At 44.6% G+C, this 17,582-nt stretch overlaps 1 protein-coding gene across 1 annotated transcript in view; it reads left to right on the top strand.

Moving 5' to 3' along the window:
* The window catches only part of LOC105482128 (SH2 domain containing 4A), an 82,972-nt gene that overhangs the window by 4,061 nt on the left and 61,329 nt on the right, over window positions 1–17,582 (top strand). The window contains exons 2-4 of the mRNA XM_011742083.3: window positions 1,274–1,658; window positions 14,715–14,874; window positions 16,461–16,632. Of these exons, the coding sequence (XP_011740385.1) occupies window positions 1,478–1,658; window positions 14,715–14,874; window positions 16,461–16,632 (513 nt within the window). The 5' untranslated portion in view covers window positions 1,274–1,477. The remainder of the gene's footprint in view (window positions 1–1,273; window positions 1,659–14,714; window positions 14,875–16,460; window positions 16,633–17,582) is intronic.

The raw sequence follows: 17,582 nt of genomic DNA, 5'->3' as shown, positions 1-17,582 counted from the left end.
TCTGTATTTTTTGTTTTTTTAGTAGAGGTGGAGTTTTACCATATTGGTCAGACTGGTCTCTAACTCCTGACCTCGTGATCCACCCACCTCGGCCTCCTAAAGTGCTGGGATTACAGGCGTGAGCCACCATGCCTAGTCTATTGGTGAATTTCTTAGGACACATGTGATTCTGAAAAGTTGTAGTAAGTTTTTTTTCTTACATCGTACTACATCGAATCCAAAGTCTTGTTTTCCAGAATAGAAATATTTACATAGTTTCCTTCTGATTACAAAAGTATGATGGTTTATGAGACTTAGAAATTGTTTAAAAATAGAGAGAAAAAGTATGACAGTGTGGTAATATTTTTAAGCCAACCAAATAGAAATGTGGAAAGCAGAATGAAACCTCAGTGGGATTTCCAACCTCAGGAGAACCTCTAGGAGGCCACTGTGCACACTCGATTTATGGTTTCTCTTTCACGGAGCCATGCAGTAAACTCATATAAATCAAGGATCCTTTGTTACGAACCTAATGACCTCTTCATCCCGCTAGTTTATCTGGTCTGTCCATTTAGATTTTATTAAACTAGGTTATCTAGTAAAAGCACACCTAAAACTCGGTGACCTTCCAGAATGTAGACGGATGTTCTCTCTTGCACCTGCCCTGATTTTCATGGCTCTAGTAGGTTGCCTGGAAATTACATTATCCTTTTGTGAAGAGGAAAGTACATAATTATGTTTATTTAATGCTACTTTTGAGGGAAATTGCAGAAATTGCATGGTGGTCTAGTTTTTATTTCTTCCTTTTTCTTCCTTGAACATGGCTCTATTTTGGTTTGGTTTGGGGTGAGTTACTCTGTGACATCTCAAAAATGGTATTTTCTTTTGAAATAGGTACTTTGCAGAGAGCCTTTTAATTTCTTCCTGTGACCTTTTTTTTTGCCTTTCTTTTTTCAGCCACACAGTTGGTGGTTTGTTAGGCTCTGGGGTAATCATGTGTTTGCTTAGTTGGGAGCAGGACAAACCTCTGTGAACTTTTTTTGTTTCCCTGAGATTGACCTGTAGAAAGTTAGGGTTTGTTTTCTTTTTTTTGACAAAGTATCTTTAGAAATTATAGGATAGAAGTTACACAAACTCTTAACAAAGTGTGCCTCAGGTTTTCTTTTTCTGTTTTCTCCCTGAAATGAAAAGTGATACTGTATTTCCTCCTGGCTTTTTTTTTTTTTTAACCCGTCCTAGCCAGCGTCCACACATTTTAACATGCCACCTGAATGCGGGCTCTTTCTCTCTGTAGGTTCAGTGAACAGCATTTTGGACCGGACATTTGGTGCCAGGTCTCAGGAGCCAGTTTGCTGAATTATTGCCCCAGTCAGCCAGGATTGTGAGCTGTTCGGGAAGTTTTGTGGACACGCCCAAGTGCCAGCACAGGTGGAGGGACACCTGGAGGCCAGTTTCAGGAACTTTTGCCACAGGTATAAAAGACTCCAGAACTGCAAAGATGCTGAAACAGATACTGTCGGAGATGTACATAGATCCCGATCTACTGGCAGAGCTCAGCGAAGAACAGAAACAGATCCTGTTCTTCAAGATGAGAGAGGAACAGATCCGACGATGGAAAGAAAGAGAAGCAGCTATGGAAAGAAAGGAGTCCCTGCCAGTGAAACCCAGACCAAAGAAAGGTAAACTTAGCCACGTTTCTTTTGTGAACGTGTTGGTAGAATAACTCCTGGCTGGCTTTGACAATTTCAAACTAATCACAAGCAAAGCAAGTGCAAGTTCCAGTTTGGTAGATGAATCCTAAATGTTACTGAGAATCCAGTAGTGCAGTATATCTGCTTGAAGTCTACACACACACAGCATTCACCATGGAGTTGCATAACTGTGAGGAAATCTCTTACTTGAAATGAGACTAACCTGAAGCTGTAGTAAAAAGTCACCTATGGAGTTTGATTTGAGGGGTATTAAGAAAGGTTTCTATCTCCTTTATTGTTACTGATTCCTTATATTCTACTACCAGAACACAAAGTTCTTATATCAATATATTTATAGCAATTGTGTTTACATTTCTTAGACCTCAGAGATTTTTCTTTGAGGTATCTTTTTAGGGAACACCCTCTCTTAAAATGTAAGGAACTGCTGTAAGGAAAATAATCATAATACTATCTTTTTTTAGTGTGAATGAGTTTTTCAGATGTAAACTTTTCCTCATTACCAAAGGAATCTCTGGTAGTTTGAGAGAGTTCTTTTGAGACCATGAGGGAGGAAATCTTTGTACATTAAGACTTAGAACAGACAAAGTACAGTGGCTCATGCCTGTCATCACAGCACTTAGAGTGGCCGAGGTGGGAGGATCACTTGAGCCCAGGAGTTCTGACCAGCCTGGGCAATATAGTGAGACCTTTTCTCTAGGAAAAATAAAAAATTAGCTGGGCATGGTGGTACATGCCTATAGTCCCAACTACTTGGGAGGCTGAGGTTGGATAATTGCTTGAGCTCAGGAGGTCGAGGCCACACTAAACTGAAATCACACCTCTGGGCTCCACCCTGGGTGACAGAGTGAGACTGTGTCTCAAAAAAAAAAAAAATACTTAAAGCATATACACATATAGACACAGAAAAACACACATTGTCCACCTCCCTCACTGCATGCTCACTAACCCCCACATCCCGCCCTGCTGTTCACATGCCAAATCTGTCATGGGTGGATACCGAAGTTGTGAAAACACAGCACACTTTTCAAGGTCACTTGCAGAGGCATCCAAGACCAATCTCTTTTCATGTTTCATTAAACCAGGCAAATAAAACTTTTTAAATTCACATATGGTTTCAAAGATTGAGAAAATGAATCTCATTTGCATGCCTGGTATATGCCCAGGTTCAAAAAGGAAGTCAGTGTAATATCCTTTACCTTTTCCTGTCTTTTATTAAAACTTTTTTCCAGTGATGCCTTTATTGTGACAAGAAAATAAACATAAATGTATCATTTCCTCTTGTTATGATCCATACAACTATTTATGAAACACCTCCTGTTTCAGACAGTATATGAAGCACGTTTATGTACATAGTACCTAACCGTCACAAAACTTCTGCAAAGTCAACATTGACAGTCCTGTTTTATAGATGATGAAACTTCGAGAAGTTCGTTTTTGTTTGTTTGTTTGTTTGAGATGGAGTCTCACTCTCTCGCCCTGGCTAGAGTGCAGTGGGATAGTCTTGGCTCAATGCAACCTCTGTCTCCTAGGTTCAAGCAGTTCTCCTGCCTCAGCCTCCTGAGTAGCTGGGATTACAGGAATGTGCTACCACACCCAGCTAATTTTTGTATTTTTGGTAGAGATGGGGTTTCACCATGTTGGCCAGGCAGGTCTTTAACTCCAGACCTCAAACGATCCACCCACATGGGCCTCCCAAAGTGCTGGGATTACAGGCCTGAGCCACTGTGCCTGGCCGTGAAACTTAGGTAAGTTGAGTAATATATGCAAGATTATACCACCAATAGATGCCCAGTTCTGTTGGAGTTTACATTACTCTGCACTATCCAAAATATAACTTTTCCTCCAACAAATAACATGGCCAAACTGAAACATAACTCTTTTGTCTTTCTGAAGTGGTTTATGCACCTTCTTGGATTCCCTAGTCAGAGTATTTCAGATATAATTGGGTCTCTTCTGGGCACCATGATTATTGTGAACATAACATATATTAGTGTGACGGGGTGACCTTGGGGACTGGCAGCCAAAGGGTGCTTGCCACTAGAGTCAATGACTCAGACTCTGTTAGACTTTGGAATTCTCGTGTTTGCTGAATTGGTCTCCTTGTGATAACTTAAAATAATCATTTCAGTTTCTTTGTTTAAATTTCTCAATTGTAGAGTTTTGAATCTACCTCTCAGAAACCCTATATTAACTTTGTTAGTCAAATGATCATGAGAAAAGTATGTTAATATACGTGGTGAAAGTTCTATCAATATCTCACGTCAAAGGTGTATTACCCCCTTAAATTGAAAACTTGGAAAAATATATTTTGCATTAAATTAGTTCCTCTTCTGACTACAGAAAAGGAAAAAGTTTCTCCCACTTCCCCTAAAATCACATCACTTCTCTTTCATCTTGCGCGGTCTTTGAATACAAAGCCATAGACCGTCCAAAGCAATGCTGTCATGGCTGGTGCTGCCAGAGGTGCTTATCTGTGCTGCAGACCTGCTAAGCCTGTGACCCTTATGGGTTGAGAGGTCACTTGTGCATCTGTTCCCTGAAGGCTTGTGTTCCCTGCCTCCCTTCTTCTGTCTTTCTGGCTAGTACTGGGCTAAGTGCTGCTTTTCCTTAGCAGTTCTTAGCCACACGGTGGTTTTGAAGGTTGTTCATTTCATTAAAAGCATCATATGCCACCCCTGTCATTTCTTGACACCCTCTACCTTACCACTTAGAAGTTCTTTCATTGCCATCTGGTCATTTTTCACTATAAATACACAGACCCCTGTGCTTAGTGTTTAGGGATCCTCACTAAAATGGTCGTATATTGTGCATCACAGGAACTTGTCTATATTCTTTTTTTTTTTTTTTTTTTTTAAAGACGGAGTCTCGCTCTGTCACCCAGGCTGCAGTGCAGTGGTGCGAGATTTCAACTCACTGCAACTTCCGTCTCCCGGATTCTAAGCGATTCTCCTGCCTCAGCCTCCTGAGTGACTTGCTGGGATTATAAGCACCTGCTACCATGCCCAGCTAATTTTTATATTTTTAGTAGAGACAGGGTTTCACCATGTTGGCCAGCCTGATCTCGAACTCCTGACCTCAAGTGATCCACCCACCTCCGCCTCCCAAAATGCTGGGATTACAGGCATGAGCCACCGCGTCCAGCTTGTCTACTTTTTAGTAATCTGAAGACTGAAGTAGAAGGGGCTGAAAAACTCTCAGCAAGTGAATTTAACTTAGTTCTATATGAGAAGATCACTTCTGATTTCTGTAGTGGGAGAATGTGATACTTAGGGAGAGAACTATGGACCTACTCCGCTTGCTGGGGTAGCTAGAGGTCTACAGCCGCACCGTCCAGTGCAGTCACTACCAGCCACATGTGGCTCTTGATCATAGAAAATGAGGCTAGTCTGGATTGAGGTGTGCTATACGTGTAAACTACCAGATTTCAAAGATTTGGTAGAAGGAAAAGAAAATGCCACATTAATAATTGTATATTCCTTATATATGGAATAAATAATATTTTGTATATCTTGGGTAAAGTAAAATATTTAAATTAATTTCATCTGTTCCTTTTGATTTTTTTTTTTTTTTTTTGAGACAAGAGTCTCTTGCTCTGTCACCCAGATTGGAGTACAGAGGCACAGTCTCAGCTCACTGCAACCTTTGCCTCCTGAATTCTAGCGATTCTCCTTTCTCAGCCTCCTGAGTACCTGGAATTACAGGTGTGCACCACCATGCCCGGCTAATTTTTGCAATTATGAGTAGAGATGGGGTTTCACCATGTTGGCTAGGCTGGTCTCAAACTCCTGACCTCAGGTGATCCACCTGCCTCGGCCTCCCGAAGTGCTGGGATTACACGTGTGAGCCACTGCATCCGGCCTCCTTTTGATTTTTTCTAATGTGGCTACTAGAAAAGTGATAGTTACGGATATGGTACACGTTTCTGCAGTGCTATAATGGTAGCATCAGCCAGCATTCAATACGCTTAACTGGGTATCAGACCCTGAGCATTGAGCTTAAGGATATTATCTCATTAAATAATCACAGCCACGCCTGAAGTGTGTGTTGCTATTCACATTTCACAGATGAGGAAAGTCAAGCTCAGGGACATTCATTAACTTGGCCAGGGCAAACAGTAAGTGACAGAGCTAGAATAGATCCTGGATCTGATTCTCCCAAAGCCTGCACTGTTAACAAATCAACTACATGTAGAGCTTAACTGGAGCTTAATGACAGTGACTTTTGTCTGAAGGTGACTTCACTGGAGCTTAATGACGGTGACTTTTATCTGAAGGTGCCTTGCACACATCTAAAACATGCTCGCATTGGGAATCTGCCACAGAGCCTTCTTCTTGGGTGATTTTATTGGGTAACACAAGGAGAAGACGCCTTCACTTAGCAACGTGTTTCCCAGCACTTGTTTCATGGGGTCTGTGTCAAGTTGATGGAAACCTAATGCGATGGGCTGGGATCTGGTTGCTGTGCATGGTGCTGAAGTGGCTCCTCTGTGTGCCCTTGAAACAGACTTGGATTCATACAGCTTTGTTTGCTGCATTCTCATTATTTCCAAGGGGCAGATCCTTTATGTAAAGGCTTCCCTCCATTTTTGTGAAATAATGTTAAAGCCATTGGTTCGTGCCATTGACAGTGTCTGCCTCCCTGCCTTTCCCTCTTGAACTCACTGCTTGCAGTAGGGCTGGTAGCGCAAGGACGTCAGCTGCCGGATTCCATCCTTATCTTGATCAGTTCCTCAGCCGCCTCTGATCTAGATGATGTCTCTTGGTGTCTTTCTCTTGGAATTGCTGCTCAGTCATGAGCCTCTTGCTCTCTCCTGTTTTTTTTTTCTTCTCTGCCTGCTCCTTGAATGTCTGTATTTCCCAGGGGGTGCCTCACACTGCACTGGTGGTTTGTGATTTTGAGATGAGGCTGGGGGCTTATAGATGCCTTTGAAAGTTTACTGAAAGCTTAGAGCTAGGAAAATGCACAGAGACACCATTCTGTGTATAATCTCACAATGTTCACGATTCCCTGAAGCTCGTAGACTCTCAGGGGTTCACAGATCCTAGGGTAAGGTGAAAGTTCTTACTATCTTCCTAGGGCAACTCTTCTAACCTTTAAAGGTGAAACATCACCTTTATGCCAGTGACTCTCACACCCAGATTGCCAAGCCGGACCTCTCACCGGAGTGTCGGTTGCCTGGTGAGCACCTCCGTTCAGAAGACCTGTAAGCCGCACAAGCTTGATGCCAAACCCAATTCAGCAGCATCACTCCAGCTCTCCCCAGCATCTGCTGGTCCTGCCTTTTACTCTGTGTGATGATGAGTGGTACTGCTCTGTTCCCAGTCACCAAAACCAGAACTCCAGGAGCCACGCTGGTTCCTCCCTGACCCTCACCCACCCGCCGAGTCACTGATGTCTTGGATTTTGCTTCATCTGTCCCATTCCATAGCGATTTCCCGCTACCAAGATACTGGTCTGTTAGGATGTGCCAAGCATAAGTTTTGTATTCATATGATTTCATTTAATCCTCACAAGAATCTGGTCAGGTAAATTTTGCCCCCTTTATTGTTACAAATAAGGAAACATACTTAGAGACATAATTTGCGTGAGTCGGTGGTGGAGTTAGGATTTGAACTCAGGTCCACTTCAACTCCAAGTTTGTCCGAACTACGGGCCCTGCGCCTCACTTCTCTGCTTTCCCAACCCTGGGCTTTATAATTTAACTGGGAGACTTCCTAGCTGCGTGGTGAACATCTTTTTTGGGTAACACTGTCAGAACCCTTTCACCTTCCCTGAGCCGCAGGCTTCACTGATCTCCTCTCTATTTTCTAGTTCTTCCATCTGCTTTTCCAATGGAGGTTCTCTCGTTTCTATGCCACCCCCTGCTTCCTTGGGCTGTAGTGCCGTGCAAGTTCCCCATCTTTCTTTCTGTCCTCGTCTCTAAGCATAAACATTTATTAAAATGTTTAAAAATTGAGTTTGATATTAATAACTTCAGGACTGTTACCTATGCTAACAAATGTAGGAAATAATGGGGAAAGCAACAGTTTGAATCGTTTCAGGAAGTTCTGATAGGAATCGGCCTTGGCCTTCATTAAAATGAATACAGGGCTAGACCTAGCGTTTTCATCACCCCGCTGCTCTGTGGCGCCAGGAAAGTACATGATGACGACTTCACATGCTCGTTTGCCCAGTGGGGTCCTGTGTGTGGTTGCCACCCCAGCGTCCCTTTTCAGTTGCTCCATTTTCACCCTCGAAAGCATTTCATTTTGGACTGTACGAGGTAAGCTGGCCGAAACAGGTCTTGCCATCACTCATGCAGAACGGTTTTGAATTCTGGTCTCAGTGTTTACTGGCTCTGAGATCTTGGGCAAGTTATTTAACTTCCTTGAGCCTCAACTTCCTCATTGTAAAATAGGTGAGTAATCACCTGAGCTGATATTTAGTGACTGATAGGGCCTGGGCATTAACCAGTTGGAAGGGATGTGGCCCCTGCCAGTCAGGCATTTGTCTTCTGGTTTCTGGGTCAGCTGAGGGGAACTGGGGTGTTCCAAAGGAGAGGCCAGAGGGAAGGCAGATCCACTTGGGACAATGTGGCCGTGGTTTCTGGGAGTCTGCCAGCATGGTAACAACCTTGGTGTTGGTGGGCACCTTGTTTCCATCAGCCCTGATGAGACGCCGCTGTAGTTAATAGGGAACATTGCTCCCACTGTCCCCTCTACCTCATAGGAGGCCCTGGTGTTGATTCTCTTTTGCGGCTGTTGGCTCAGTCCTTGGTCTTCTCTTTGTGGGGATAAAGTACATGATTCTCCTTCGCTTTCTCTCTGTTCTCTCTCCCTGCATCGTGTGTGTGTGTGTGTGTGTGTCTGTGTGTGTGTGTATAGTATGTGTGACAATGTGTGTGTGTGCCTCTCCCCCCTCTCGCACATACATCTTTTACTATGATTGTCCTTCAGGTTGTATCCAGTGGGGGTGAAGACCAAGGGCTGACTCCGCAAAGGTGAGTCTTAGCCCTTGATCTCCACCTTAGCTGAGTCTAAGGCTGGCATTCACCGCCCCTGAGGAGCTAATCCACACTGATGCCCACGTCTCCCCCTCAGGCGCCCCTGTCGTACCCATCACCTGGGAATTAATCCAACACAACAGTGTTGTGAGTGGCATCACACTGCAGCCTAGGACTGGACCAAGCCCGGCCATCTCCTTGCCGGGGACATGTGTCACCCCGCTTTTATCTGATGTTTTTCAACACTGCCTAGTTATAGGAGGCCCCAGGGGGAAACGTCTCTCAGATCTTAGAGATTTCTCTGCAGAATGAAGTTGGATATATCTCTACTTGGCCGTCCCTTTGTGGTCTGGTTCTGAGCAGGACTGACCTGCCTTTCTAGAAAAGTTGGTTTTAGAAAAACTCTTCAAGAAACCCCCAAGATAGCAAACGTGAAGAGTCCTGCAGTGTATAAACATGATTCAAGGACTGGGAAGAAAAACCCTCTAATTAAACGGAAGTGCTATAAAAAGCTCCCTCCTTCGCTCACCTCTGATTAAAGAGTGCGTGTAATTTTAAGGTGAAGCAGACAGAAAATCCAGAAGGCCTGGGCGGTATTCAAGTAGAAACAGACACGCGCGTGTCCCATTAGGCTCCCTGAAATGTACCCTAAGGAAGCACACTTAAGGAGGTACACTGCGTGCAGAAATGTGCTTCTGTGTATCTCCATTTTCAACTTCTCTTACCAGACTGGAGCTTCCCTCACCTCCTTGTCAACACTTTCTTCTTCGCCTGCACCTCCTTCTGTCCATCATTCCCTGGGCATCATCCTTGACATCCTTTCTCTCACCTCTTCCCACACCCCAAGTATACTCCCTGCCTGTGTTTCCCCCATTTAAATAAATCGTTCAGTTATCTGTGCTCTTCAAGTGCTCCTTCTGTTCCTCAGGTCTATGGAGCAGTGCCGGGAATGTAGCAGACACTCTGTAAATACTTGCTGAACCAATAACGGAATCCTCCTTTTCCTCTTCACAATAAACTCCAGAGCACGCGCTGACTGCCGGCACCAATTCTCACCATCTCTTCCATCCCGCCTTTGTCGCCTGTCCCCACCAGTGTCCCTAGAATGAGTCTCTCTGAAGTCCGAGGCTGCCTGAGACTTTTCTCAGTCTGCATCATCCTCCCCTTCATCTCAGCAGAGCTTGACACTGCCCTGTCCCTTTCCTGTCTCAGCGACATGGCAGGACGTTCTCCCTGGTCTCCTCCACTGTTTGGTTATTTGGGGCATCAGAAGCCTCCATTTTTCATTTGTTTATTGTCAGTCAGGACTGTCTTTTCCTTCCCCTTTCTTCCGCCCTCTGAATAAAGCACCTGCTTTTCCAAGGTTCTCTTGTTGGTTTCATTCCCTCTATGAGCTCATCTGTATCAGCGGCTTCAGTGAAGCCATCTATAGAGTCATTCCCACGTCTACGTGGCTGATCTCGGCCTCACTTCTGGACTCCAGTTCTGGATTCTAGATGTCGATTGAATGTCCTCCTACGGATTTCTAGTAAGAGTAAAAGTGACATAGTCTACGCTTCCAAAACAGCTCATTTTTTTTCTAACTCCTTAAGCAAATTAATTTTCTTGTCACTACTTCTGCCTGTCCCCTGCTGTGTTCCCAGTTAGTGAGTTTCAGGACTCTGGCATCATCTTTGAGTCCTTCCTTAAATCCAGTGGCCTGAACCTTCCTATATTCTTGAACACTGTCCTTTCCTATGCCTGCCCTGTTTAGGACCTGACTGCCTCACTCCTGGTCTTTTCACCCCTAGTCTCTCCCCATTCGCTCTCCAAATGCTGACTGAACACCCACCACGTGCCACCCTGGTCCGTCCTGTATATACCGAGATGCGGAGCAGAGCTTCCTCAATCACTTTCTGATCCTGGCACCATCTGCTCAGAAATATTCATGCGTTCTTCATTGGCCACCCAGATAAAGAATGTGGAAATGATACATTCTGAGCATTTGTTACCTAGCAGGCATGTGAAGTAGGACTTTCTTACCTCTGTTTATTATAGAAGGACTCAGGCTTGGAGACATAAATTGAGGTATGCATGGTCTCATAACTTGTCAAGGGTAAAACTGGGATCTTGCTATAGCTTTCTGGCTCAACTGCAGTACAGGGCCTAAATTTCAGTCCCTTAGCCAGGTGTGTGGGACCCTGTGCCACGTGGCCCTCTGCTCCCCTGTGTGATGGTCAGCCTATGCCACACACGTGCAGGTGACTTCTGGTGTCCCTCTCAGTCCTGGTGGAGACCCTCATTTCCTATTGCCCATGGCTGCCTGCTGATTCCCTTCTCTGTTCTTTTGTCACGCTGTTCTTTGCATCCAGTGTCAAACACACCCTTGCTCTCTGTCTAAATTCCATATCCATCCTCCCATACTCAGTACAAAGAACTTGTCTTATTTCTCCTCTGTCTTTCCAGAACAATCTCTCCATCCCCTGAATCGTCACTGGACTTAGTAGAAAATCCCCTGTGGTTATAATGTATGCTGCCCTGGCCCTGCAGGGACTTAATTCCTTTTTTTAAGCATTCCCGTAGCATCCTTTAGCACTGCACCCTACCACCTTTGGAAGTTCTAATAATTTTATAATTAGTTAAGTATCCATGTCTGCTTCCCATAACTAGAATGTTAGTTTCCTGAGGACAGGGACTGGGCTGTCTTGTCCTAAGTGTTCACCTGTGTGACACCTGTTTGGCTCTGTGTCCCCACCCAAATCTCATCTTGAATTGTACTCCCCTAATTCCCACATGTTGTGGGAGGGACCTGGTGGGAGACAATTGAATCATGGGGGCAGTTTCCTCCATACTGTTCTCATGGTAGTGAATAAGTCTCATGAGATCTGATGGTTTTTATCAGCGGTTTCCACTTTTGCATCTTCCTCACTCTCTCTTTGCCTGCTGCCATCCACGTAAGACGTTACTTGCTCCTCCTTGCCTTCTGCCATGATTGTGATGCTTCCCCAGTCATGAAACTTTAAGTCCAATTAAACCTCTTTCTTTTGTAAATTGCCCAGTCTTGGGTATGTCTTTCTCAGCAATGTGAAAATGGACTAATACACTGTGTCTACCTCAGTGCCTGACACGTATCAGATCTGTGATGAAAATTCATCAAATGAATCACCTAATGTCTTGCTCCTTCTCTTGTAGACTCTAGGTTACTTGCAGGAGAATGGGCACATCTCTTTCATCCCTTTCCTTCCTGTATCACCTGCAGCATCTAGCTCTACATCTTGCTAATAGCAAAAACTCATTTTCTGGCTTGTAGAATGAACTACATTGAAGGCCTTGAGAGTCATCTCCTCATCTGGTGTGAAGCCAAGGGTATCCCAGCTAACACTCATTATACTAGAACAAGTTCCCCCTCCTCCTACAGCTTCAGGGAGTTCCATGGAACCACTTGAAGCTCCTCCAGTATCCCTGCTCTCTGAGTTTATTGAAGAGCTCTTAGAGGTGAGGAGTCAGCACAGAGACCATTGTCAGTGCCACTCTGTCAAGAGCCCGTTTTTCAGCATCTTGCTAACTCTGACATTTCACATCTCATTCTCTTTCTTCTTGCCAAGAGCCACTATTTCTTTATGGTCACCATGTTCCCTCCGTTCCCTCCTTTAAAGCTTTCTTGACTCTGCTCCTCTCATTTGCTCTCTTCTTGGTGTTTGGCTTTGAAGCCCCAACTGTTCACATGCAGTTCTAGGGTATCTCTCCCCACCTATAGCCATGCCCCTTTTCCCTAAGAGTTCCTGCCCTGCCTGTAGGCTGTGGCTTCTCTGGAGGCTGTTCTGGGCTGTCCTAGCTGAGCTGCTGGAATCCCTCTGCTCATCCTTTTTCTTCCCCTGGCACAGTGCCACCTGCCATCCTTTCTGGGCATCTTCCTCTTGCTGTCAAAAAAAAAAAAATACCGACAGAGAACTACTTAGGTGAAGGCTGAGAGGCTGACACCATAAAAATATTATTAGTTGGCCTGAGAGAGTGTAATAAAGGGAGTTTTATGAGGTATGACAGCTTTCTAAAGTTAATGAACCATCTGGCATTACGTCAAACAGACAACGAGCTTGCCAGGAGCTGGCACTGGTGCCCAGCCCCATTTGGGCATGGAGGGATTGACCTTCCCCTCCTTACCTGGCAGCCACATTCGCTGTTTCTTCACAGTGAACTCAATAAATGGGAATTCTTGGGTAGTGCAGAGTCTGAGTCTATTCCCTCTGCCCAGTATCTCTGTTTAGAACATACTGCAGGAGTATCCATTGTACCAAGAAGGGTAGAAAGGGTCAAAAGAAAGCACAAGCCTGGCTTTGAGCAGCCTGCTTTGGTAATGTATTCCGATGCCACAGTACAAAAGTCAACAGTACATTGGACAGAAGACACCTTAATTGGAAACTTCCTTTGACTTAGTGTGAGAGGACAAGACACAATCCCAGTGTGGATGTTTCGCTCATCAAACAGGGCCCAGCACATGCACCAGCCAGGTGCCCTCTTCCATGCAGTCAGCACCACTGCTAGTTTGGGGTCTTGACTAGAGGTCCACCTTTGGCCCACAGTTGCCCTGGGTAGGCCTGACAGACTCAGGGATGATCTCTGTTGGCCTCTCCTAGGTATGCTCCACCTGCCTCCGGTTTAAGGGAGCATGACCCATGTGGCCGCATTTCAAGAGCACTAGGGTGTAATCTAACCTGTAAGGCCAATTGTAAACAAGGGTTATTTAAGTAGCTTCACCAAGTATCACACTACCTGGTCGTATTATCTTCTCACAGGCTGGTGTGAATCTCTGAGGCAGCCATATAAGTAAATAATAGGCTAGCAATGATAGCAGTTAACCTCTATTGAACTCCTATTATGTGGCAGGCACTGGGGGAAGAACTTGGCACAGGAACCTGCCTACCCACAGCAACCCTAGGTAGTAGATACTGGTATTCCCATTTTGCAGATGAGGAAATTGAATCTAAAGAGTTTAAATAAGTTGTCCAAGTCACATAGCTCATAAGTGGCAGGGCTAGGATTTGAACTCAAGCTGGTCTGAATCTAAAATGCCTCTTTATCTGAGGCAAGAGGATTGCTTGAAGCCAAAGTTTGAGACCAGCCTGGGCAACAAAGCAAAGCCCTGTCTCTACAAAAAATTTTAAAAATTAGCTGGGCATGGTAGTGCATGCCTTAGTCCTAACTACTATGATCTCACCTCTGCACTCCAGCCTGAGTGACAGAGTAATACACTATTTCTAAAATAAAATAATAAATACAAATAAAATACAATAAAAATAAAAGTAAAATAAAATGATAAAACCTGCTTTTTACCCACCAGTGAAGCTTGTGAACATACTACAAATACCACACCCTTGAGCAGCTATGGAATTCTGGGTTACAGGGAGATTGTTAGATTTAAGAGATTATGGTGTGAAGTGCTAGCTCTGTTACCCTAAAGGGTAATGCAAACAATGAATGATTTCTTTCCATTTCAGTTTCTTCATTTATAAAATAGGCATGTGCCGCCGGGTGCAGTGGCTCACATCTGTAATCCCAGTACTTTGGGAGACTGAGGTGGGTGGATCATGAGGTCAGGAGTTCAAGACCAGCCTGGCCAAGATGGTGAAACCCTGTCTCTACCAAAAATACAAAAATTAGCCAGGTGTGGTAGCAGGTACCTGTAATCCCAGCTGCTTGGGAGGCTGAGGCAGGGAATTGCTTGAACCCAGAAGGCGGAGGTTGCAATGAGCCAAGATCATGCCACCTGACTCCAGCCTGGGCAATAGAGCGAGATTGTGTCAAAAAAAAAAAAAAAAAGCACGTGCAAAAAACATACCCCTAATATTTTTAAAACAAATATTTTCACTGAAGCTGCCTTTCACTGCCACCACTGCCATTGCCACCTACAGATGTTCCTGAGCAGTTGGAAGTTCCTTGTCTCATCTAATATTAGGGTCTTTGAAAATATATATATATATTAGATGAGAATATAGGGAAATAGTAATCTATGACTAAAGTTATTTGTCCAATCTGAATTTTTTTGTGTGTGTGTTTGTTTGCAGAGAATGGCAAATCCGTTCATTGGAAGCTGGGAGCCGATAAGGAAGTCTGGGTGTGGGTGATGGGCGAACACCATCTAGATAAACCCTATGATGTGCTCTGTGATGAAATTATTGCTGAGAGGGCCCGGCTGAAGGCAGAACAGGAGGCAGAAGAGCTCAGGTATGCGATCTGCAAACCAACCAGAGACTTAAAGACTCTCCAGACGTTAGAAAACATTGCAAACACGCCCCTTGTTCCCAGTATCTGGTGGGAGAGTGGGGTTGGGTTGGAGGGTCACGAAAGTCATTTTGGATCTCTTTGGAAGGTTGACTTAGGCTTTTGGTCTAAAGACCTTTTGGATCTCTTTAGAAGGTTGATTTAGGCTTTTGGTCTCAAGTCTTTGATAGCACTAAAGACCTCATGAAAGTCTTTAGTGCTGTCAAATCCGCTGCTTCCTCTGCCTGCTTGTCATTCCAGTTCTGATCTGTATGAGTGTGTGAGTTCCCCAGTGATCACCCGTGGCTGCACTAGAGTCATGTGAGAGCAGTGCAGGCCGACGCAGCTGAGTATCTGGAACATATGTGAGAAATGCAGTGACTGTGCAAGCTTCAGGTCTTTCAAGGAGATCACTCAGATACAGGCGGCTGGATAATCAGGCTCTTTAGGTGCCTACACAGTGCAAGGTACTGGGAATTCAAAGAGAAACAGGGAGCTTCCAGTCTAGGAGGAGAAGTAGACAGATGCACAGCTCACTACGGGCAGTGCAGGCTGTGATTTGGCTATAATGAAGGTATAAACAGAGTTTACCAAGCATAGGTGGGAACCTATCATTCCGATCCACAGACGAGGTGAAATCTGAACCAAACCTTGAAAGGAGTGGTTTTCTAGCTACAGAAGGCCAAGAAGGAAAGTGCAGGCAGAGGGCTTAACCAAGGCCCCTAGACTTGACTACGAATGGTTCTTTGGGGAATGATGAGATCTTCTGAGCATTTGGAATACCCTTGGGTAACTGCTTCAGAGGCCAGATTTGGGAGTTTGGACCTTATTCTGTGGACAGTGAGGGTTTTCAATAGAGAAGTGATATCAACTGCAGATGTAGGAAGGTAACTCGGAGGGAAACTGAGGCAGGTGATGGCACTCCTCTGCTGGGTAGCTGGGGTGCTCTGGGTGTCCTTCTCTGGCTCTGCACAGTGATGTTGACAGCATTACTCTGAGATGCTGAAGTGGAAATTGGGACAGACATGAGGACCACAGTTTGGTTCCCAAGGGCTAGGGATGCAAAGCCGACTCTGTGGCACAATGGATGGTGCATTGGACTTTCAAGGGCTGGGATGCTGCCCACTAGTGCCTGTAACTTTAAAACTATCAATGGACATATGAAGATAAAGGAATTATTTAATGATCGATTGGAAGGAGATGGTATGTTCTAATAGGTTAACTTGTAAACCAGGAGTTGGGCAGACCAGGATGCAGATTTTGGCTATACCACTATGTGGTCTTGGGTGAATTACAAAATTTCTTGGAGCTCTTATAACAAAGTGAGGATGACAATGCCTTCCTCATAGGGTTGTGATGAGGATGAAGTTAACGTCTTTACACTGAGGGAAACTGAGGCAGGTGATGGCACAGGGCCCAGCATGTTAGAAGCACTCAGTAAGTGGTGTCTGTTACTGGTTCTCACGTAATTTGAATGTCAACATCTGCTTTGTAAAAGCTCTTCCTGTTGCAGAATGGTTTTTGAGAATGTTACTTTTGTCTCTCTTCAGAAAAACTCACTCTGAAGAATTCACCAATAGCTTGAAAACAAAATCACAGTACCATGATCTGCAGCCTCCAGATAACCAGCAGACTAAAGACATCTGCAAGACAGTGACAGAGAAGGAGGAATTGGAGCAAGGATCTAGCCCATCCCCAACCCTGGAGGATGAGAAAATCCGAGTGAGTCCTTCCTGTCTGTAGGTGTGCGGAATTTCATCACGGGGGAGAAAAAGCTACTGAGGCCACTGAGACCACTGTGGCCGAGTGTCAGGATCCTCCACTGGCTTTGCTGGGAGAAATTCCTCCTAACTTTAAGGTCCTCTTGCTCATGTCCCTTGGGGGATTTACCTTCCCTGCTACTTCGTGAAAAATAAAGCACCCCTATTTCGTGAGACTGAAAGTACCAGGCGAGAACGCTAGGAATGCAACTTGGCATTTTAAGATATTTTCAGGTTCTCCCCATTGCTGCCCCATTATATGTCTTCCGTTACAGCAGAGGTTGGCAAACATTTTCTGTAAAGTGCAACATAATAAATGGTTTAGGCTTTATGGGCCATGCCGTCTTTCTCACAGCTATACACAAATGAATGATCATGGCTGTGTTCCAATAAAACTTTATTTTCAAGGACAGGCAGAGGGGCAGATCTGGCCTGTTCACGATGTAGATTACTTTCTACCGAGTCTCCACCTTTTTGTTGCCGACTCTAAGTATCAGTGCTCGTTTGGCTTCATTGGCTCTGCCTGTGACTGTGGGGACAGTTACTTCCCCAACATAATGAAATTTTATGCTCAGAATTGGTATGAATTCTCTTATGGTTCAGGTGGTTTAAAAAACTCAAACATAATTTGCTGGTTGGATTATAGTTTGGGAGAACAATAAAACTATATTATGAAGTACCTTATTCTGCCAGGAATTTAATTACAACTGAGAATTAACAGGGATTTACAGTTGTTTGATTTCCATTCGTGTCTCCAGCCCTGCAGCACTGGTTGTGTGTGCTTTTGACTTCTTTGAGGCTATCAAATGGGAATACAGATATCTCCTGCTTCCTTCTAGGGCCTAGTGAGACTCTGATAACTAACACGGTCAGGGGGTTATTCCACAGCAAAGCACACTGCTGAGTGTCTCA

Source organism: Macaca nemestrina, chromosome 8 (assembly GCF_043159975.1).
Source record: "Macaca nemestrina isolate mMacNem1 chromosome 8, mMacNem.hap1, whole genome shotgun sequence".
Taxonomy (NCBI): domain Eukaryota; kingdom Metazoa; phylum Chordata; class Mammalia; order Primates; family Cercopithecidae; genus Macaca; species Macaca nemestrina.
Note: the sequence above shows the minus strand (reverse complement) of the source record. Positions and strands in the feature narration are given on the sequence as shown.